The following is a 24234-nucleotide window of genomic DNA, read 5'->3' on the forward strand; positions in this document are numbered from 1 at the left end:
TTCCTTTGTAGTTGTTGTTGATTCTCGTAGTGCCCTCGTGGCTCTCGGGTCCTTTAAGGCTGATGTTCGTTGACACCTGTATCGTGCTTCAATTTAATCGCCAGGAGATCACCCTCTCACTAGACTCGTCTGTAGGAAGTACAGTATAGTATGTCAAATTACCTTGGATCATAAATATTAATCCGGTTCATCCAGTGGTTGTCGAGATCCAGCATTGGCTGTTTCTTGTTCACAGTAAATTTAAGTCGGTTGAGTTTTGTTGGGTTCCCAGCCATATGGGTGTCTCATTAAATGAGCGTGCAGATGCTGCCACCAGGGAAGCTGTCCGCTCTTGTCCCATCTCTCGTAAAGGTATTCCTTATTCCGACTTTTACCCGGTTATCCATTCCTCCATCCTTACCCGTTGGCAGGCTTGTTGGTTGTCTGTTACTGGTAACAAACTACATACTCTTAAAAGTTGTGTGTCCTCGTGGCTCCTACCACCGTAACCGGTGATGGGAAACGGCTCTGGCGAGGTTGCGTATTGGCCATACTCGCTTAACTCATGGTCACTTAATGGAGCACTGTCCTGCTCCTTATTGTCCCTCTTACGGTCGTGCATATCCTTGTTGAATGTCCCGATTTCCGGGACGAACGTGTCTTGTTTTCCGACTGTCCCCCGTGGTCGATTGTCTCTCGATCGTATTCTTGGTGACTTGGATACTTTTGATATTGATATCGTTCGCCTTATGCATTTCTGTTCTCGCATTGGCATCCTTGGTGATATTTAGCGCCCTCTGATTATCCCGCACATTTTATGGTGCTACATAGCCTTTCCGGTTTGGTGCCTTCTTTTGATTACTTACGTCCCGGTTTGGTGTCTTCTTTTGATAATTACTTACTTCTCCCTTCCTATTTATGCTACGATGCTGAGACTTGGACCAGATGAAACCCTTTTCATATACAACTAGTCAAAAAAAAAAAATTGGTTGACATTGAACAACTTTCAAAAAGCTATTTATTGGCCCCTTAAGAGCGAGAGGTTAAACTCCCTTTATTTGTCCTCATAGCCAAGCCCTTTCAATCCTGCTATTACTGTAGTCTAGTTGTAAACATGTACTTTCTCATGTACAGTGTGATTGATTCACATTTAGTTTATATTACATTGTAACAAGTCGCTGACACTACGTAACTGTTCCTATGACTACCCCAGACATTTGAGACAGTTGGTGGTTCTCTTGATCTGCTTCTAAGAGTTTGTATATATAATAGGATATTGTTTAGTTAATGTCTTTAGTGAGGGACGACTAATAAAAGTAAATGCTTTATCTAGCAAATTGTCATTGGGGAGTGGGGAAGGGATGGGAACTATCAGGGAAAAGCACCAAACCACAAGGATTGTATAGTACTTGAAAGAGGTCAGGATAAGGATTTGGGACGGGACGGGGTAAAGGAATGGTGCCCAACCACTCGGACGGATGGGGATTGAACGCCGACCTGTATGAAATGTGGCCATCGCTCTACCGTCTAGTCCAAGTGCTTGGACATTGGGGAAAATAAATTTTTAAGGGGATTTTTAAATCATTTAATTTGACAAATATTTACAGTCCTGTAGTGTCGGATATTGCATTGTTCTATTGTACAAAACAAATTTAGAAAACAAGGAAAGGGCAGGATGCTCTTAACTCTAATATTTTTGTCTCTTGTCCTTTAACCCTACAGTACTGTACAAACAATAGGTTACAAATGATAATACTTTGCCAGGCATGCACAAAATTTGAAACATTTCAAGCGCATCTTTAAAAAGCAGTTTACACTTTACAGGCAGCAAAGATGTGTTGAAAAGTTTCTGCATAAGGGAGTATCGGTTCCACAACAGACATGGCATAAAGATAGAACAGAATTATTTATAAATTTCATGAAACAATTACTATATGAAGCCTGCTAAAAAAAAAAAAGTCACAAGAAGCCCAAAGTCTGGAGCAATTCAAAGTCCTGTAACATGTGACTAGCAATAAGTTGGGGACTTCCATCTGTTAGTGTTCCAGTTTCTCTTACACACAAACATTATATATAAAAAAAACTAATAAAGTAATGCATCTTAAAATATCAGTTACATGGCATAAAAAGTGGGGGAAGACAGATTAATATAAGTACTGTACTTTACAAAAGTGTTTGCAGATGGTTATGTAGTATATTTTACCTTAGTGAAGAATATAATACACAACATGTCTGGATTGTGTCCTTGTCCCACTCCATTCAAAAGCCCACCTTCACTCAACTTTGTGAGTCCTCCCAGTAGTATCTAATCATCTAACCAGTGTTCCCTCTGCCTTTTTAAAAGCTGCTGCTGTCTGCAGATTAATCCTATTCTTTAATTTTTGCAATAATGGTAAAATCTAAGCACTAATAACAGTAAGAAAAAGAAACAAACTTTGCTACTTAGGTATTATATATTGTTCAAGTACTTTAGTACACACACACACTGCTTTAACTCGATACAACCCTTTAAACTTCAAATGTACATCTCGCAAAAATTTGAATTTCTTGTTTAATCTTAGACAGTTACAGCACTTACACAACAAGCATATTTTTCATGATTTAATCGTATGTACCATTCACCGAATTCCTATAATAATATAACTGAGCTTACATTGTTACTTACATTATCCATGGATTCATTGCTATACATATCAAATAATACAAATTAGCTATTTCTGCATGATGCAAAACAGTCAAAAGCTTTATTACCATTCATGAATAACTAGATTTTGCAACCAATCTGGTGTTAGACTGCATTAAAATGAACTGTTTATACCTTTTATCATCTCTAACCTTCGGTGAATCACCATTTTAAGATGTTTAAAGTTATTTCCCTACAATGGTTCCAACATATGTCTGTCCAAAAATACCAAAAAGTACTGTAGTTGCATAACAATTTTCCCATTCCTGTACATATGTCTTTATGACAATTAGTTCATAGATCTTCTAGACAATGTTAATTCAAGGTTTTATTCAGCACTATATATTCCATATTGCTTACAATACAAGGCAGAAGGGCTTTAAATTATATATTACTGGAACTCTACAAACTTTATTGCATATTCCAAAAATCAGGTCAGTAGGTAGAGGTTAATTTGTTTTTTGTTTCAAGCAGAAACAAAAGTACGGTGATTAATTATCATAAGGAGCCAAGCTGGGAAGACTGTAGCAGTCTGTCACTGGATATTCAAAATGCACTAAATATCATCCAAGATGCCAGTATGAGAACAAAAAGATACAAGGGGGAGCGATATCAAAGGTACTGGATTCTACTGAGGGACAAATTTTTCTTTGGGATATTAGGAAAGCAAGAAACATGATCCCAAAAATCAGGATATTCTACAAGGAGATGCATGACTAAATGGGACAATGCAATTCAGACCAAAAGGAGCAGGATGTTCCATTAAATGACCATGGGTGAAACTTTAGCACAATCCATTTATTAGGGGTAAAAAAGAGCAATGTTAAAAAATTCAAGGTTTCTCAAACTGCACACATCTTTTTATATATCATTTTTTTTACAGTGAATACTACACTTTGAATGCAATGATTAGCAATTATTTTGTACAAGTCTGTGTTGACACCATTATGTTTGCTGTATTGCTTCATTCTGTGAATATCACAGTATCCAAGGAAACCAAGATACAAAGCTCCTGACTACATACAGTACTGTACTTTTCCATTTACTCTATACACATATGTAAACAAACTTTGAAAAAATATATGTTTAAACTATTTTTCAACAATATACTAAACCTAATCATTACCATTTACAGTGTACTTTATCTGCTAATAAAGAAGTATTTTGAGCCGTGTATATAAATTATGTAAAAAAAAAGTACATTAATTAATATTAAATTACATTCTGAAGTACAGTATAAATAAATAGTTTTAAATCTGCAGGACATTACTGCATGTATCCCCCAGAACATTTTTGTATGATAATACTAATCATCCAAAATCTACCTTCTTTGATAAATTTAACAGGCTGTGTGTAGCATTTATTTACTGGCTATGCTGTTCAATTTTTTGACCACATGATATGTAGCAGACATGCTATAGGTAAAAATATTTGGTCTCCCATTTGTGTTAATTTCCAAAGTTCTGACTGGATATTAAAATGCTGAGATTACTGTATATATATAGTAGTACAGTACTGTAACATAAAATATAGTCACCAGACTTTGTCATTTGATGTTACTACTGGGGTGAAATTTTCCAAGGTATAAAAACGGAATTGCCTAAAATTCAGTACAGTGCAGTATTTACAGTAAGCTCGAGTTAAGATCAGTGTACTTTTGAAGTAGTCAGGAAACTCATATTGTCTGTCGACAACAAAAATTTGCATAAAAACATGACAAGTTAATTATTACAATATTTATATATTGGATTTGTCTTATATGTTAATTTTTTCTCTATAAATTAAGGTACAGTACTGTTAAACTTTAATTCTCACCGTAAAATCAACAAAACGTAATTGTTTCCAACCCTACCAGTCTCTATTAGCAACAACTGTGCGGTAAACAACGCTAACTTGTATTAACAAGAAAGCAATGACCACAACATCATCAATAAGTCCAAGAAGACCCAAAAAGGCTTCGGGAATTAAGTCAATGGGTGTTATTGCATAAAGGATGGCAGTAGCAACACAAATGAGAAATCTAAATCTTGATAACATTTCAATACCACGCCAGGTGAACAGTTCTGCCCAGATGTGACGTAAAATAGTGGGCAGATCTTGTAGTTGGCCATAGAACTGGAAAAAGGGAAAATGTGTTCAAGATTTTCTTAAGAATTCAAGTTGTTCAAGAATTAAGATTTCATCTTAATCTCTCAATCTGTCTTCATTATTCTTACTTTATTTCCCCACAAAATACCCGAGTAGTAAAATACAAAGTGCTAAAAAAATGATGGTTTATGTACTATAGATACATACATATACAAGAGCATAATGCAGATAAAAAGTCTTATGGTCACTGATTTGTCATTCCAATTGCTCTCACCTTTTCAATTTTAATTATCAATTTTTATGTTTTATCTCAAGTTATGAAATTTACCCGCTGTTTATATCACTTTTCCAATTGCTTTGAGGTTTTTAAATACTGTACAGTATATTACTCTCGTGTCATAAAATGTTATGTTTTCTAATGTCAAAATTAACTTTTCAGAAGGCATCAATGTTCCCCATATGAAATAATTTAATCCACTTCAATAATCCAATAATTCTTCCACTTCTGCTTATGGGGAAGAATATGGCTACCAATATATTTATATTTAATGAGAACAGCATACTTATCAGCCCTGGATGGGCTCCAAATCATCATACACCTGCTCCCCAAACCTTTAGTCATTTTGAGTCCATTGATCTGTTCCATTATTATCCTCCACAACACATGCACTCTATTATCCCCCCACTCATTGATTCCTATTTCCCCAAATGCATTCACTCTCCAACCCACACCTATTCCCACCCAACAAAAAGAAAAAAAAACTGAAAATGTGCAAAGACACACTATTAATGACTTCCAGAACTGAAAAACTAGAGCTATGGAGAGGCTGGAGGTGTTAAATGTACCAAAGCTAGAAGATAAAACATAAAAATAAAAATTAGGCAATATGATCACTACTGTACATACAAAATAGTAACAGGAATCAACAAAACTGACTCGAGAGGAATTCTTGAAACCAGCACCCCTCAAGTACAAGAGGTCATAGGTTCAACCTAAGGAAACAAAGGTGCTGAAAAAATATTAAGTTTGCAAAAATATTTTGTTGCAAACAGTGATAGACAATTGGAAGAAGTTAGGCGAGAAGGCGTTGGACATCAAACCCATCAGTAGTGTCAAAGTGTCATATGACAGAGTACTGGGAGGATGAGCCTATCCTGCCAAAAATATACCACCAGTCTTGTTCAAATATTAATTGGAATGGGTGGGCAGACAAGTTCATTATACTGTACTAAGAATGTGAGAGTACAGTACCCACAGTACATATTTATAAAATCATGTTTCACCTGTATCATTACTCTAATAAACCTTTAATATATAAGTTTAGGTAAATAATTACAATGTCAGGAATGCACCTCCACAGGATTATACTAAAATAAAGTTTTAGGGTTGATTGTGATAATGCTCCTGTTTCCAGGAAAATATTCCCAGCAATAAATGAGATGTGTGTATCCCGTGTTAAACACTGCTCAAAATTCACTTACTGATCTAGGGTGTTCAGAGTACATGCGATTGTATTGCTGCACATCAACCATAATACGCTCCCTTTCTTCAACTTCTTGAAGTTCCGCTGTATTAGTTTCCCCTTCAGAAAAACATGGCAATAGTAGTGTTACCTGAAATAGATATGAATAATTGTAATATGGAATAAATGTTCTCATTAAATGGTAAGAGCAACAGTTGATTCTTCACTTAAAGCTATACAGTACAACCTCGATTCAACTACGTATCTTGGGACCGACCCCAATTCGTTACAAATTATTAAAATATATTGCTCTAGAAAGAAGAGAGATTTGTTAAATAATGCTCATTCAAATTTTTTAAAAGTTGTTTAATAACAATAAAACCATGGTCACCTGCCCCCCTACTATTTTCTATTCCACTACTATTCTATTCTATACTATTTCCCCTCTACTATTCATTTGGTGGTTTTTGAAAAAAACCACCAACTGTGTTCATGTAGCAGTTGGCAGAACATTACATATTCCCGCTCTCTCGTGAGGCATTGTATTGGAATTATTCTATATCAAAATGATCGAAAAAGAAGGGTTAAAATGATTAGCATAAAGATTTTTAGAAAATTTGAAATGGAATAAGGCTAAATTAGGTCTTTGAAATAGACAAAAAAGCAGCAAATTATGTTAATTAGCTGTATCTGAATTTGAGTGTTAAAAAGAATTAATAAAAATGAAGTTAAAATAACATTTTTAAATAGCAATTAGTTTCAAATTTCACATTTACAATTCTTTAAACAAGAAAACATGATGAAGCTAAACTTACCTCCTGACGACAAAACGGGCATGGCATGGGTGATGTGCTAAAATTAGTCCTCCAATTCTGGATTATGCAACTTGCTGAAAGAGGAAAACTCATGAATCTAAGAAGGACAATGGCAATGAGTAGAGTATACACTTAGAGTAAGCAAAGGAACATGAATTATGGGAACACATGCCAAATGATTAACTAATTCATCACATCTTAGTAGAAAGCTCTACTTGCTTTCTACCTTTCTGCTCAATTCTCTTTAGTTGATGGCTTAAGGATTTGCCCATGCTCTATTCTCCTACCAACATACATGCTTCTCTGATTATCCATTTATACTGATCTAACTCATAATTTTTCAATTACTCAAGGCCCACAATTATTAGTAGTCATAACAGAAAATCTGTTTTTCACAGGTTTAATCATTACTTCCCTGAAGTTAGTGTTTCTAAGGATGATTGAAGTACCTGGTTTATTACATAGTTTAACACTATGTTTAGCCAGGAATGTACATACAGCATAATGAATGGATGCCTAATGAGCAAAACTATGCCACGATGTCCAAACCACACATCACAAAATGAAGAAACAACACTTCGGTCCATCAAAGACCATTATCAATTCAATGTTATTTCTTCATTTTCTGATTTGTAGTTTTAGACATCCTACCTTCAGCCTCATGACTTATTGTGACTCATTGTCTGCAAAGCTATGTCATGACTTGATGAGGATCCAGGAAAGGCAAAAATATGTTGACCAGACCACACACTAGAAATTGAAGGGACGACGACGTTTCGGTCCGTCCTGGACCATTCTCAAGTCGATTGTGATGAGGACAGGTAGGGACAGGCATTAAATAGGCAAGAGAGAGCTGAGGAGGAAAGTCAGGTGTAGGGGATAGTAGTAATGAGAACTGCAGCAAGCCTATTGGCCCATACGAGGCAGCTCCTATTATAACCACCGAAGGAGATAGTAATAGGAATAAGAAGAGGATAGCAAGGGAACATCATCTCCCTTTTTCTGTTCATTGTCTTCTACGCTCCCTTGCTATCCTCTTCTTATTCCTATTACTATCTCCTTCGGTGGTTATAATAGGAGCTGCCTCGTATGGGCCAATAGGCCTGCTGCAGTTCTCATTACTACTATCCCCTACACCTGACTTTCCTCCTCAGCTCTCTCTTGCCTATTTAATGCCTGTCCCTATCTGTCCTCATCACAATCGACTTGAGAATGGTCCAGGACGGACCGAAACGTCGTCGTCCCTTCAATTTCTAGTGTGTGGTCTGGCCAACATACTTCAGCCACGTTATTGTGACTCATCGCCTGCATAAGGCAAAAATATGATCACTTTAATTTTTTTTTATATGTTTGGGTTGGGTTACAGTACTTGTTTCAGCCACGTTATGATGACATTCTGTGTAGCCAAGCTCAACATAAAGTTACGGTTGGGCAGACTCAAGGAAATTGTGTTTATAATTTATGTTCACTGTTACAATTAAAATTTCTAAGTATATAAAATCAAGTCATCAGTGACAATTCCCACTTCTATTCCTCCCAATGTAGTTAGTAACTTCTTACACTACCCATAAAGAAAAGTTGATCTATTTTTAGGGCCCAATTCCTAAAGCTGATTTGCTTATTAATACAGTACAGTAAATCTATAAGTGAAATTGATCTCCTCACCACAATACATATGGCCACAGTTTGTTTCCACAGCAAACTTTGCTGGATCCATGCAAATGGGACATTCATTTTCAGATGCTGATCTGCGTACACGCACCATATCTGAGTCTGAAAACATTATGGTTATTTATTGTTAAAAATGAGCAGTAGTAATTTCTTGTGGTATAAAGTGATCAATAGTTATATTTATTGAAATATGATTAGCTTTTTTAAAGATTTAACATATCTTTTTTTTCACCTCCTTATTCATTTTTACATATTTACTTAATTTGATTTTCATCTAAAATGTTGTACCATATTTGAAATAATATAATTTGTGTTCTTTACTCGCAATCCTTATTTTATGTATTTGGAACAAGAAGACATAATGAAATATTGTTGATTCTTCAGATTTAAAATATGCATGATTAAGCCACTATGAATTCATTTCAAATTTCAACTTGATATAAATGTTACTGCTAACCATATAATATAAATGCCAACTCCACTGCCTGGTAACTCCTGGTAACCATATAACAGAAATGGTAATGCTACTGCCCGGTACAGTAACTGCATTGCCTGGTAATAATGGCTGCTGGTTTGTCAATCACAAGTAAGATTTAGGAGAGATAATGCAAACATAAATCTGGCACTTAACTTTTCTGTACATGCAATGGATTCTTAAATACAATATAATAAAAACTTTGCCCCTTAACAAACCTTCAAATTAATGTATATCCTGCTTAGTAAGGGTAGAGCTGTATACAGTACGTGTATAGTAATTTTTTAAATATTTTGGGATATTACATTCATGAAAAGACAGTATTCATTTGGTCAGTGTTTGGCTCTAAGTGCATGATAAACTCTCTTATAATGATTAGTGACCAACTCATTTGCTCTTGTCTCACCTCCCATACCTCTGAGTTACCAACATCTATTTATCAATAAATTTAACAGGTCTAAAGCTTAAAACATAGGTTATTGTACAGTGTAATGAGAAGATCTAAATACAGCAGTGTGCCAAAAAAAAAAAAAAATAAATATTATCTAGTTCTAATAAACAACAACAGTAAATAAACTACCATACACAACTAAACTAATAAAAATTAACACCAGAAGATATGACAAAAACTAGAAATTAAAAGATTTCTGAATATTGCTTAGAAGGTATTTATCTGGTACGAGTTTTCAAAGCAAAAACCAAACTTTGTCCCACATACCTGTGCTTACTTCGTCCTCATGAATGTGTTGCTTCTGAACCGGAGGTTTTAGCTTTGCAAGGAGGAATCTGAGTCAATAATTGGGCATTATTAATAAATACTGTCTCTTCAAACAAATCTCTTTAAAGCAGAGGTTCCCAACCAGTGGGTTTACGACCTCCTTGGGGATCTTTTGAGCATTAGAAAATAGAGTCTTTACTAAAAAAGTTGGGAACCACTACTCTAAAGGGAATACAGTACAGTACTGCCTTTATCAACCTACATAAATAGTATCTGGCTGCAGAATACTATGATCTTCAGGAATTAAGCACATTGAATCACATTAACACGATTCATCTATGAGAAAATATTTGGTGCAGCTTCTGTCCCATTACACTGCCTCAATATTTTCTCATAATTAAGATTTTACGTGAATATAGAAATGGAATACACCTAATAATACATACAGAAATCACAACAGTGTGATGCATCAAATGAACAAATCCACAAGGGCCGTGATGAGGGTTTGAACCTACGCTCGGGATGATCCCAGATGCGCCTTAGTCAACTATGCCACGACATGGTTAAAAGAACTGCAACCTGGAGTGCTACTGCCCTCACGAGGCTTCCGCAGCTTCTCCGAAGCACAGTCCGGGGTTTTACACAATTCCCGCATGCACCCGAGTTCTGTCAACCAAATCTTCTACTTCTTCACCCTTACTTCAATACACATAGTACATTTTTTTTAACCATATCGTAGCACAGAGTTAATTCTTAGTTATAGTTAATTCATAGTTAATTGTTTTAATCATGTCGTGGCATAGTCAATTAAGGCGCTTCTGGGATCATCCCGGGCTTGGTCCGAACCCTCATCACGGCCCTTGTGGATTTGTTAACACCTAATAATGTCATACATTTTTGGAATACTGTATTACCAACATAACAAATTCCATGACATATAAACATAGAAGAAATAATTCAAAATTTAAAAGCAAGCAGTACAATGCTTTTAATAAAGCTAAGCATACACAAATATGAAAATTTAAAGTTTGGCAGGATTTCAAAGTTCTGTACTATACAATACAATACTGCATTACAATTAAATCACATATCTTCTGAAAAAGGAAAAATGGAGGATCTTTACCAAGTTGCCAGCTTCCTGCCCCCCATTGTGGCCACTAGAGCGAGAGCGTGGCCTTCAGGTAAGACAACAACAACAAAAATATCAGAGCACCTAATTAGCTCTTGGAGGAATGGTACCCTAAATGATAGGGTTTGGTTAATTCAGTACTGTATTTGTTTACTGAGTTTTTGCCATGTGATCCCAGAATATTTTATCTGAGTTTTGAGTGGATTTTTGTTGTCGTAAGATTTCTTATTGGGGATTGTTATTCAGTGATGCAAAGCAAAAGCATGTTTAATTTACAATAATACAAAAAGTTGAAAGTTAAAGAAAAATTGCAGGGCATAAATTTATGCCCCTAGAGCTAGAGCCGTGGAAGGTGTAGGATGTTGACTCCTTTGTTATTTAAAAAAAAAAAAGAGCTTATTTCAGTTATTTGAAAATTTTGGGATAGGAAAGATGCCCCAATCTTGAGTGCATTTTTTTTTTTTGTGATTATTGAAACCTTATTTGCTCCTGCCCTTTTCTGTGAGAGACTCAAATTTTCAGCATCTTATAGTCAGGGTAGACCACAAGGCTGTTTGCTGTGTTGTCGCTGTGCAGAATTTTGAGAGAGCTACCGAGGCTGAGCTACCGCAGTTCAACCCTTGAGCTGTGCTTGCAAGGGTTGAACTTCGGCTCTTTGGTCCCGCCCCTCAACTGTCAATCTACTGTACTGGTGTGCAGGTTCCTGAGTTTATTGAGCTGTTTCATATCTATACAGTGGCACCTCGACTTATGACTGCCCCTACTTATGAATTTTTCGAGTTACGACCCCAATTTTATAAAAAAATGTGACTCGACTTACGATCTTTGCCTTGACTAGCAACTTTGTTGATACAGGTATGGGTCAACCGAGCGCATGGTTCCTGGTGGCATGGGCAACTCCGCCTCAGTTTACCACAGCCGCCCACTAGTGACGATCGCGCTTGTAAAGAATTTAATTGTTTTTGTGCTTTTTTTGTTTTTGGAACATAAAAGTAATTATATACTGTATCCTGCCATGGGTCCCAAGAAAGTCAGTGGTAAGGTTCAACCTAAGAAAATTGTTGTGAGTAGAGGCAGTAGAGAATGTCCCTTCCTCATTAAGAAAATGTGTGAAGTATGCGAAGAACTGCAAAGTTTTGTTGAAAAAACTCGTCCAGATAAAGCTGTAGCAGGCCGTTGCATTGACCTTTTGAATGACAAATGTGATGCCTCACTACTGACATATGTTAAAATGTAGTGAAAAACAAGTGTCTTTAGACAGATTCTTAGCAAGACAAGCAAGCAGTGAGACACAACCAGGTCCTAGTGGTATGCCTGCAAAACGTAGGATAGAGAGAGTACCCCCCAGAAAAGTCATCATTGCCTGATGTTATCATGGAAAGGGACTCCCCTTCTAAACAGTAACACCTCTCCTCACCTTCCCTCCTCTCCTTACCAACAAAAGTCCTCAATAAAGGTAAGATGTACATACTGTATTGTAGCTAGTACAAAAAAAAAAAAAAAAGTGGTACAGTATTCAGTATAAAATGTATTTTTAAGATAGTATTTTTGTGGAACATAATTCGATTAACATTATTTCTTATGGAAAAATTTGTTTCGAGTTATGAATTTTCGAGTTACAACCTGTCTCTGGGAACAGAATAAATTCGTAAGTGGAGGTACTACTACATTTGAAACTGCATGGAATCAGCCTCCACCACATCACTTCCTAATGCATTCCATTTACTAACTATTCTGACACTGTGAATGCATCCAACTGTATTCTTGAACTCTGGTGGCTTTTTCCCCATGGGTTATTCACTCAAACTTTATCATTATAGTATTTCTGTTTCTTGCATCAAAGCTGGGTTTTTTTCCAAGAGGCACCGGTAGGAATATGCCCTGGGAAAGCTACTGACAGCAGCTCAGAAATCAAGCGTCAAACATAATGAAATACCCAATTTTTTAGGTGGCCTCAATAGCTCTCTGTAACCATCCCTTCTTTGTCCTCCTTTTCCACGAGGATCGGGTGTGTCGGATGGTGGTGCTCGAATGAGTGTGGGGGCTAGCTGGTCCCCTTGGGTGACCTGAGCTGCCACATGGTGGCACACTTAAGCACTAGTGCAAGGATAGTTGGCAATAGGTGACTTACCTCTTGCTTGTTTCATTCTTCACTAAGATCCCAGAGTTTCAAAGAAATGTACAGTATATCCTGTTTAGTAAAGGTTGTCTCTGATACCAGAGTGTGTTTGTTTGGTTGTTTATTTCTTTATTTATTTGTTTGTTTATTTTATACTAAAACTTGAGCCAACTTCTAAACACATCACTAACTCATATGAGATGAGCTATAAATAAATAAGCATAAGGAAAAAATTATTTTTATTAGCAAAACTTGCAAATATTTGACTTTCACATTTAAGGGTTTCATTTTACTGCAATATGGTTCACCCTGTGGTTTCCCATAGCTGGGGAAGGGATGGTTTAATGATGTTTGCTTAGTCCAACATTTGCATAACTCCCGGGTACTTACTTACCGCTAGGTAAATAGAGGTATCAGATGATAGTAAACACTGCCCAAATCCTTTAGTATTACTACAGGAATTAAACCCAAAACAGCTGTGACCCAACTGCACTTTATGCAACACCATAAATGGTTGTATTTAATATTTCACATGCAATGAGAGTCAATTCACAGGATATTGGCGGAACCAGGCTGTCGGCCCTTAGCATTTCAAAAGTCACACCTTTCGAGTGCTAATTGTGCACAGGTTGAGCAGAGGTCATATCGTGTCAGGTGACCTCGCTCTCTGCTAAGCTGATAATTACAGACGGGTTGCTGTGTTGTTTCCATCAAACAAGTCGCGGTCTAGGTGTGGTAGGAAGATAGCCAGAGGCTATCTCCTGGCAGGCGGAGTTTAGTTCCCGGTTCCCCCTTAAATAACCGACAAATTGTACATTTGACAGCGGAGCCTCGCTACACAAAAGAGGTTCCAGCAGCCCAGGCCAGGTCTATACAGGCCAGTCCTCAGGCTAGTGGGGACCAACTGTATAAACAGTTGGAACAAATTAAGTGAGAAGGCGGTGAAGGCCAAAACCATCAGTGGTTTCAAAGCGTTACATGACAAGAGTGCTGGGAAGACAGTACACCACGAGTATAGCTCTCATCCTGTAACTACACTTTGATAATTTCAACTTCTTCACAAACCCTCCCACCCACAATTGCACATCATACTATTTTAAATAAAGGTATGCCTATATTATGCAACTGTCATGTCTGGAAACATAAATAAATAAAATTGGAAAAATAGGGTTATTTATTTATATATACAGTATATTGTATTCTATACAAGGTAACATTGGGTTTATGCTACAGTATTTATATATACAGCATTGATGATTTTACATTCTTGTAAAACCGCTAACATGCACAGCATTTTGAGCAGGTCCTTAATATAGCAGACAATTTTAAGTAGGTAATTTCTAGCAAAATTGAGAAATGTTAACAGATACATTGTAAGAAAATTTGATGAAGATTAGTACTGTATAATGAAGTTATATGTATGTTATGTTATAGTTTATATATACAGTTTATATTCAATATGTTATTCAGTTTACATACAGCACGCCAGCAGTGGCACTGGTAAGGTCACAGCTTACGCTTCCCTCAAAACAACCTATGGGAAGAAAGTTGGCAGAAATGCTCCTCGTCTATTGACCAATTCATAGCTTATGCCTGTGGGCAAGGTAAGAGTGAAGTAGTCATTCTGTGTTGGGCAGCCACTAGCTCTGGTTGTGCATAATTTTTGCTTATCAGCCAGTTGGTAGAATTACTGCACAAGGTACTCAGTAATGTTAAGTTACTTATCATCCACTTACTAAACTTAAAAACCGAAATGCTAGAATAAAATTTGCCCATTATTTGTAGTTGAAATGAGGGAACTTTGATACAGAGATATTCTCAAAAGACTTATAATTAGGCATTGCCAATGTGATTTTGTGTTATCATAATCTTACAGACTGTGGGGACAGCTGTCAACCATTATTCATCACATGAACCAGCCAAGCTGTGTGCACCTGTCACCATCATGTGATGTGTATCCGAGAGTCATATCGCCACTGCCTAACCATTGTCCCAGCCCCCATCTTGTCTTTGACACCAGCACCACCCATGGTGTCTTGCCTATTAATCCTTGCACGTACCACATGCAGTGTGAAGGAAACCAACAGGTTCATATCACTTGCAGTGACTGCAGGAGAGTGAGAGTTGATGAGTGGGAATGTGACTGGTAAAAAAGCTAGTACAATAATATTCTGATATGAATCTTAGTAGCTCTGTTTTATTTGTCTCTCTGTGAGTTAATCTCTTGGATATTACCCAGTTGAATTCTCCCACTGAACACCTGCAACAGGCAAAAGATTAAGGTATGAAGACAGAAGGTCTGCCTGACGTGCCTGAGTGGAGGCAGCAGTCACACCTAATTTCACATGTCGCTCAGTATAGCGACAGGCGTGGAAAATTACATACGCAACACTTATACAGTAGTTGTTTTATTATATATATTTTTTATTTTTGAATACTGTATATACAAGAGTTCTTACATTCTTGTAAAGCCACTAGCGCATACAGCATTTCAGACAGGTTCCAAATCCCTATGTCCAGATTAGTTCTTGTATGACCCCAATTAGATAAAATATCCCAAGTGTATTGACAAATTATGTTTTATTAAAAAACTTATTAAACAATGTTTCAGTGAAACCTTCTCCCATAGAGATACTAAATCTCCCTTGCATATCTAGTAAATGATGCTAGCATTATTCATACTTAAATATTAAATGTTTTGTGGACCTTCAACATTTTTCCTGCCTAAGTGTTGGGCAGGAGATTTTCAGAAATACACCATATTCTCTGGAACACCTGTCTGAGGGAGGCCATCCACAGTAAGGCCATTCTTTGATAGGTTAGATCTAAGGGCATGTGTTGCTGCTCTGGCATCTATATACTGTACGTCCTGGATAACCTTTTAAAGTGGTCTGCCCTAGGCAATATTAGAAGCAGAGGTGATCAGAAAACAGTAGAAGCCTAAAATGTACATAAAGAGCACATGAAATTTTTCAGCCACAGATATACTGTTCAGTCACCAATGACATGGATAAGAGTAAACATTACTGTACATAGCATATGATGCGTTCAGTGTCATGTTCGTTCAAATTTGGTCATAAACCCTTTCAAATTAAGAACAACTTAAGAATACCGGTAACTGCAGAAGGTCTATTGACCCATACGAGGAAGCTCCTATTTATAACCACACAATCCCACTCATGATCCGATATTTGAAATTTCAGATATTTAAAACTGAAATTAAACCGATATTTTACAGATTCATAGCGATTAGCTAAGGTAAATTTTTACGAACCAAGTGTTTACTGTTTTGATGCACTGCTTATGTCCTGGAGTGAGGGCCACCATCTGGGGGCATTTTGTAACATCTTATTAAAGAACTTGTGTTTTGTTATAATTCAGTGCTGGCAAGCAATGGTTGGGAGGGATCCAGTGTGCAATGCATCTTGAAAACACAGGTCTCAAATTAATTCCATGCAGAAATCCTTGTTATGAAATGTAATGCGCTTTATGCATGCTGTTTAACCTTTCTTGAAAGGAAGTTCATTTTAAGCGTTCAAGATGTACCTCACAAAATTATTCCCTGCTCTGAAATCTATTTACACAGTGAAAGTATTAAGCATTGTATCTACTTCTGTAGGGTGATTCTTTATATATCCTGAACTCTCACATAGTAAGAGCTGACTCCAGCTAACCCCACATTGTACTCCATAACAATGTGGGTAAATATTACATTTAATAAATAGTATTGAATGTTAAATCATTTTTTTAATTCATTTTGTTGGGGACAGGCAGCCTGCATATGTATATATGTTAGGCCTATATCAAGGTTTCCCCTACGTCGCACTATTGACCCTCCCTAGGATGCAACTCTACAACAGTTGACAAACTTGGGTACCTATTTACTGCTAGGTGAATAGAGCCATTAGGTGAAAGGAAATGTGCCAAACTATTTCTGTTCTTCCCGAAATTCAAACCTGGGATTCCCAATTGTGAGTCAAGAAGAAACCCAACTGTACTGCCGAGACCTTTGTATATGAAAAAATCAACTGGAGCTCTTATGTGACGAACCCGCGACCGAGAGTATCCCAGCCACTGGACCACCCCGGGTTTGAGTCACCTCTGAGCTCCAGTTGATTTTCTCATTAATATTCAGTACATCACATTAGTGTGATTTCTCTGTGCACCCTTGTATATATTAACATTCACATCATAGTACTGTATAATTGTAAATGACTTGGGCAAAGCTGTATACAAGATATTAAAAAAGCGTCAGTGTTCACCACACATTTCAGTACTATACCCGACATTGTCCCTCTTACATAAAGCCATTTCAAGTGAGAACAGAATTTGGCACTCAAGATTCATTAATTGTTTCCATGTCAAATCAATGACAATTTTGTTCATGAATGTCTCAGGAGAGTATACACACAGCATCTTTGATATACAGTACTACACTGTTCTTTTGGGTCAGATAATGAATGATCCCTGATTTACCTGAGGGTCACTAACACTAGTGGCCTCAAAGAGGACAGGAAGCCAACGGCTTGTCGAAGGTCCCTCCATTTGCCTTTATGATCTTTTCCAGTTGAACTTTAAAATTAAACAATTTTGGCATTTACGGCTTAAGAGGGTACGCGGTTCCATGGGTTTATAACCCTGAGGGGGTGAAAAAACATCACCTGTTCCTAGTCCTACATTGTAGCTTGTTGAGCTCGATACAAAGACATCTCTCTCAGGAGACCCCTAACTTAAATACAGCAGGCATCATTTGTTTACACAAAAGTGTTTTGAAGCTACAAAAAAGCAGTTTGATTTTTGTCTTGCTTTAAATACTCCAGAGTGCACACTCTCTGTACTCACCCAGCCAACACAGCTCCAACAATTGCCGCTGGTGTTCCCAACGTGAGAAGCAGACCTGCTACAGGGCTTTTGCTCTCTTGTACCATTTCCTCCATCAAACTGAATTCTGCACCCAGTGTAAATTGCTGTTTATTGCATATTATGTAAAATATTATACTACCTTGCACCATCAAAGTGATCATTTTACTGTTCTGGTTAGTAACATACCGATCATAAATTGATTTTTTCACAATGAAATATTCTGCAACCTGAAACCAAAAAGCTACTTGCGAACAGAATTCTTTTAAGACAGGCTGGCAAATGAGTGTGCTCTGGACTACTCTTAATTAATATTTACAGTGATATCCTGATTATCTGCAAGGCATTTGAAAGCAGGTTCTGATACAACAAAATGTTTATCATTCATTTATTTGGGCTTTTATCTATATCAAGAGGATTAAATGTGCATTAAATGGATTAGGTGTCCAAATAAATGAGGAAATTTAGATAATTGGAATTTGTGATGTTAATAAACAAAAATCAGCAGGTATATTTATAATAAAAATTTACCGTCATGTAATTTTTGGCAAGGTATACAAAATATACCGAAATACACGTTTTTTTGTTTGTGCCAATTTTAAACAATTTAACTGTGGCACAAATTAACTCTTGGATGAACAAGAGGTTATCCCAGTACGTATAGCAAAAAGATAAAATGTTCCGTGGCAACAGAAGACGGTGAAAAAAACAAAAAAAAAACAGAATATCAAGATATCACTGCACAGTAGTTTGCACCAATACAAATATATACTGTGTTTAAAATGCTTCCAAAGCAGAGTTTAACTGAAAGTATGAATTAAAAAACTTAACACTTGAGGTTATTTAGATTAAGTGTTATCACAACAAGACTAAAATTATCACTACTCTATTGTGTATTGCTTCTGAATACTGCAATTCAAATTAGCTTCTATTGAATGCTTAAAAAAACAAAACAAAGGAGGTTAAACAAATAAAATCAAATGAAAAGGTTGTTCATGATTCAGTTACTGTACTTTTATGTAAACAAATAATTAAATAACTCAACCCACAAATTAAATGAAAGTGACAATGTCATCACTTTCACTTCATGTGTGGGTTGTTTGTTTCATGAACATTATTGCTACTTATTTTCTGCACACACAAAGCTCTGCACACACACACACACTATACTAGGGTATCTGTCTAGGATTGCCAGCACATATGTCCACATGCATATTTATATTTTAATTATGTCAGGGATTTTAGAATTTTCCTAAGGACAGATAGCTAATTCCTTTAAGGAGATGTATATTTATTATATTTTATTGGGATTATACATCACAATAGAGTTTTGGACTGGAACTGGACACATGAAAATATTTGTTAATCACTGACATTAATTAAGATAAGGAGAGCAATGAAGTACAGTAGTGGGAGAGGAGTAAGGTAAGGGGTAGGAATAAGATAAGGGGTAGGAATAAGATAAGGGGTAGGAAGAAGAAGGTAAAGGGATGAAGAAAGAGGTACAGGGTAAAAAAGGGAGGTACAATGAGGGAATAAGTAATGAGTGCAATGAAAAGTTTTTTTCTGGCGGGCCTATAATAGCTCCTTGAACCTATGCAATGGTGCCACCCAGCCTTAGCTCAACCAACTAGGCCTCTAACCATCTGTGTCCTACCAAAAGACAGGACCAGAATCTGGTGCACTCTACATTCATCAAGGAGAACTTGAAAATCAGATATCAACTCAAAACTGAAGAAAAAAAATCGAGCATAGGTGCAACAAAACGAGCAACAGTTTGAAGGAAACAAGGTAAACAATTATTGCCGCAAGGCAAATACCCAAACTGTGATGGACTCGATTGCCACCAAATGGCAGCCCAAGTCACCTGTGGTCCCAGTCAGCTCTTCCCTTCACTCTGGAGCCATCCATGCCCAACTCCCTAACTACACAGGAGAGAAGGGAACAGGGTGAGCCACTAGCAGTATACAAGTAATGGCCATTTCATTACATTCATTGCTTAAGTCTGGAAGAGGTCCCTCAGCAGCTCCCAGAGCTTACTAACAATACTACCTTGGTAGGGGGAGGCTGACCTTTCTGGAGGAAAATATTTAGTAAAACAGAAAGATCAATTGAATTTACTTGTGGAAGAAATGCAGAAGAGAAGGACCTGGGGCAGATGAACGTTGGTGCCATGCCAAACATCCAAATGCAACAAAGGTGATGCAAGGCCGAGGGATTTCCAACTAGTAAAGCTAAGCCAATAAGATGTTAGACTGCGAAAAGCCCTGAGCCTGGATATTATCAACCAAAACATTAGCAAAGAAAACTGTCAGAGCAGCAATCTTTTACACCAAGTGTGTGAGGATGTACAGCCATCTAGCTGAACTGAATTACCCTGTGGAAAACCTGAGAGGGGCAGGCCTTGGAACAAGAAATGTCAAAGTTAGGATTAACAAACACCTTTATCACTGCAAGACAAGTTTTGCACAAATAATGCTGAGCAAACCAAGTGTCAATGAGGACTCATCAGGAAAGTAGAAATGTCATTCTTAGCAAAGAATGAAGGAGAAAGCTGCAGGTCAAGAAAATGAAACCCTGGATCAAAACACACAACCCAAAACTACCGCTGTTAGGTAGGGAAGTCCCACAATCATTGACAGAAGCATGGGTTGTGTGAACAAATCCTCAAGGGCCGTGACGAGGATTCGAACCTGCATCCGAGAGCATCCCAGCCGCTGCCTTAATCGACTGAGCTACGACATGGTAATAAGAACTGCAACCAGAAATTCAACTGAATTTACTTGGATCCTGCAGCCTTCTCCGAGACACAAACCAGGATTTTACACAATTCCCCCCATGCACTCGAGCTATGTCAATAGGCTGTTCTACCTCTTCCCCCTTACTTCATTACACATTACATTCTGGTTGCAGTTCTTATTACCATGTCGTAGCTCAGTCGATTAAGGCAGCGTCTGGGATGCTCTCGGATGCAGGTTCGAATCATCGTCACGGCCCTTGTGGATTTGTTCACACAACCCATGCTTCTGTCAATGATTGTGGGACTTCCCTACCTAACAGCTAGATGCAAAGGTCAGGAGAAAATTTGCCTCAAAAAATTAATCCTGAAAGAAAGAAGCAGTAACTCATCAGGGCATCTCCATTTGAGTTGTCCTGAATGTGAATTGCATTGAAGATTAAATCCAAAGAAGCCAGAAGTGAGAATCATCAGAGTCCATTCCCACAGGAAATGAAGTGGGAAATGAATTCCCACAGGCAATAAGTCACTAGGGTGCTGGTATTCTGGAAGGCACTCAAACATCTCATCTGTATGACATCCCTAGGGCATACAACAAAAGAGTACTGCCAGACCTGGACGAGCACCAAAAGAACCAAAACTGCACGAGTATCAAAACATTGGTGCCTGCCGAAGGGTCAAAGATGGACCTGCATGCACTTGAGCAACCAACACCCAAGAACCCTTTGTCTAGGAGACCAAGAAAAGCAGGCACTTCATTTATCCAAAGATGGACCTATAGTTGCAAGCCGCAGCAAAAATACTTGACTTGGTAGCTAAAAGTATGCAGCCACTGCTGCCAAAACCTGTAATACATACACATCTTGAACAACCTGTCCTCTTACAAATTACGTCTGAATGTGGTCGTTTACCCGTATGGCATAAAATGGATGTACAGTACTGTAATTTGAAAATGGATTTTTTTTTAAATAAATTTGGGATTTTTTTTTCCAAAACAGTAAGTTAAGGGTCCTTTGGTAGGTTAGGAGGGCAGGAAATTCTCCTTAAGTTTCAAAAGGTAATGAAAAAATTAATTGAAAATGTCCTTTCCTAATCTAACAGACTAAGCTGGAGGACCCAAACAGAAAACGGGACAGTACATCACTTTCATGAGCCGATTTCATTTCAAGTTACATTCATTTTTGGCCATAGCGCACATACGAGCGAAAAGCAACGTTATTTTTAAGAGGATGGGTTGTCCAGAAAGGGGAGACAAAAGAACAGGTGGTGAACAGTAGGGAGTGTGTGACAAAACAGACACCTGGAGAGAATGTACTACTGCAGTCCAACAGGCATGATGAGCAAAATAAAAGTCAGCAACTGCATCCTTCAGGAACATAGTGAACAAGATGGGAATGCCATCTGCAGCAGTGGACAACAAGGCAGGTGGAGTGAAGCCCAAAAAGAGAATTAAAATTTGTTTAGAAAAGCTCAGAAAAAGCCTCTAGCAATGCACAAGAATGGAGAACTTCTGCTGAACAGAAGTGAACTCTGGTCTGCTGGAGGAATTCCCGAGACCTAGAACGTCAAGAACAACAGGTCATAGATTTAAATTAACTAAACAAGGCTGCCGAATAAATGTAAGAAAATTCACTTTCACAAGCTGAGTGGTAGACGGTTGGAACAAGTTAGGCGAGAAGGTGGTGGAAACCAAAACCATCAGAACTTACTTTCAAAGCGTTATATGACAAAGAGTGCTGGGAATACAGGATACCACGAGCGTAGCTCGCATCCTGTAACTACACTTAGGTAACTACACACACACATGCTTATTATACATATGGGTCTAAACTCTCTGATGCCAAATTGTGCAAATGAACATAACAGATTTAAACATTTTATTAAATTCCAGTTGCCACTCATGATTTGTTATATTATGAACAATCTATACTGGTTATACTTAAAACATGGGTGGTATAATTACCAATGTAATTGTTCAACAGACTTAAAATTTAATGCAAATTTTAGGGATTGTCATTATCATCATGATGAAATATTCATCTCAAGAATGATCCACTATTTGGAGACATCTTGTTAACCACGACACGTGACATGACTCAAAGTACTTTACAGATTACCGATGCTGTATTATAGACAAATATTAAAATATATTTAATGATAGTTCACTAAATTGATGTTGAAACTTGAATCTTCATTTAATATAAACATACTTTAGATTTTTATCCCACTGTAAATTTTTTGGAAATGGGTAAAATACCAATTTTAACCATTTCCTAATTGTCTGGAGAATAGCATCAGGGGTGTCAGAACATTTGTTGTGAATAACGAAACTCCAGTTACTGCTAGTTTTTTTTTCATGACTATCTCTGCCAGTATGTACAGAGCCCATATCAGTATTATTTTATTGAACAATATCTTGCCTTTCAATTCATATCATAACCTAAAAAAAATTTTTTTAGTTAAAGAACATCAATAACGTAGTTTGGAGACGAGCAACATTACCATGTTCAAGCTATGATATAAAGCTGTTGATTTTTGTTTTTTAATTTATTTATATACACAAGAGTTCTTACAATCTTGTATAGCCACTAGCACACATAGCATTTTGGGCAAGTCCTTAATCCTAACTTTCACACACATCCCCAGGAAGCAGCCTGTAGCAGCTGTCTAACTACCAGGTACCTATTTACCGTTAGGTGAACAGGCACATCAGGGTGAAAGAAACTCTATCCATTTGTTTCCGCCTCTACTAGGGTTCGAACCCGGACCCTTAGGACTACGAACCCCGAGCACTGTCCACTCAGCTGTCAGGCCCCCCCATAATACACTAGCGGCTTATTCTACTCATACACAGCACTTTTCCTAAACCAGAAGCTCCCTTTATGCCTGAAAATTATAAAATAAATTTTCACCAGCTTTTACTCATTACTGCGGGTTCTGCCTTGTTCCGACAGTCTCAGAACTATGCCACGTGATGCCTATTGAGAACACGAGGACAGTAGTTAAAGTGAATGTCTATGAGCAAAATAGGTTGTTGCCTACTGGAGCCACGTAGTGGTTAAGGAGATCAAGAAGAAATTCAAATATAACCAAGTTCTTATCCGCTGGCGTGGAGCCCCACACCTTTGACTAAACTCAAGAGCGTCACCCTTGGGTGGAGCCAGAGTACCTGAGCTGGCGTGGAACAAGAATACCTCACTCAAAGCTGGTGTGGTGCCAGAGTGCCTCACCCTGGCGAGTAAATCAAGCACCTGACAGCTGGGGTGGAGTCAGTGCCACACCTGAGGGAGGAAAAACTCCAGTACCTGACAGCTGGTGTGGAGTCAAAGTGCTTTTCCCTGGTGAGTAACTCAAGTGCCTCACAACTCGGGTGTTGTTGTTAGTTGAATGGCGACAGAACTAAGGTGCAGTTCGAGTGCCTCACAGCTGGCGAGAAGCACGTTCCTCCTCCCGTCAGCTGATGCAATGTAAACAATCCCAATCGGCCGCCTCTGATT

The 24234-nt window shown here is 37.6% G+C and overlaps 1 protein-coding gene across 2 annotated transcripts; it reads right to left on the minus strand.

The window, feature by feature from the left end:
* Nucleotides 1-1550: 1550 nt before the first annotated feature.
* Nucleotides 1551-24234, minus strand: LOC123744876 (E3 ubiquitin-protein ligase RNF170). Of its 2 annotated transcripts, none has more exons than XM_069311690.1 (7): nt 24043-24234; nt 17983-18107; nt 9893-9960; nt 8694-8801; nt 7029-7102; nt 6233-6364; nt 1551-4777 (listed from the first exon to the last, which is right to left on the minus strand). In XM_069311690.1, the coding sequence occupies exons 2-7, from the start codon at nt 18075-18077 to the stop codon at nt 4511-4513; spliced, it is 744 nt and encodes a 247-aa protein (XP_069167791.1). In that variant the 5' UTR covers nt 18078-18107; nt 24043-24234; the 3' UTR covers nt 1551-4510. The 2 variants fall into 2 exon arrangements, with proteins under 2 accessions (XP_069167791.1, XP_045581038.1); XM_045725082.2 differs by having other exon boundaries at nt 17983-18088; nt 24043-24231.

Source organism: Procambarus clarkii, chromosome 70, assembly GCF_040958095.1.
Source record: "Procambarus clarkii isolate CNS0578487 chromosome 70, FALCON_Pclarkii_2.0, whole genome shotgun sequence".
In the NCBI taxonomy this organism is placed as follows: Eukaryota; Metazoa; Arthropoda; class Malacostraca; order Decapoda; family Cambaridae; genus Procambarus; species Procambarus clarkii.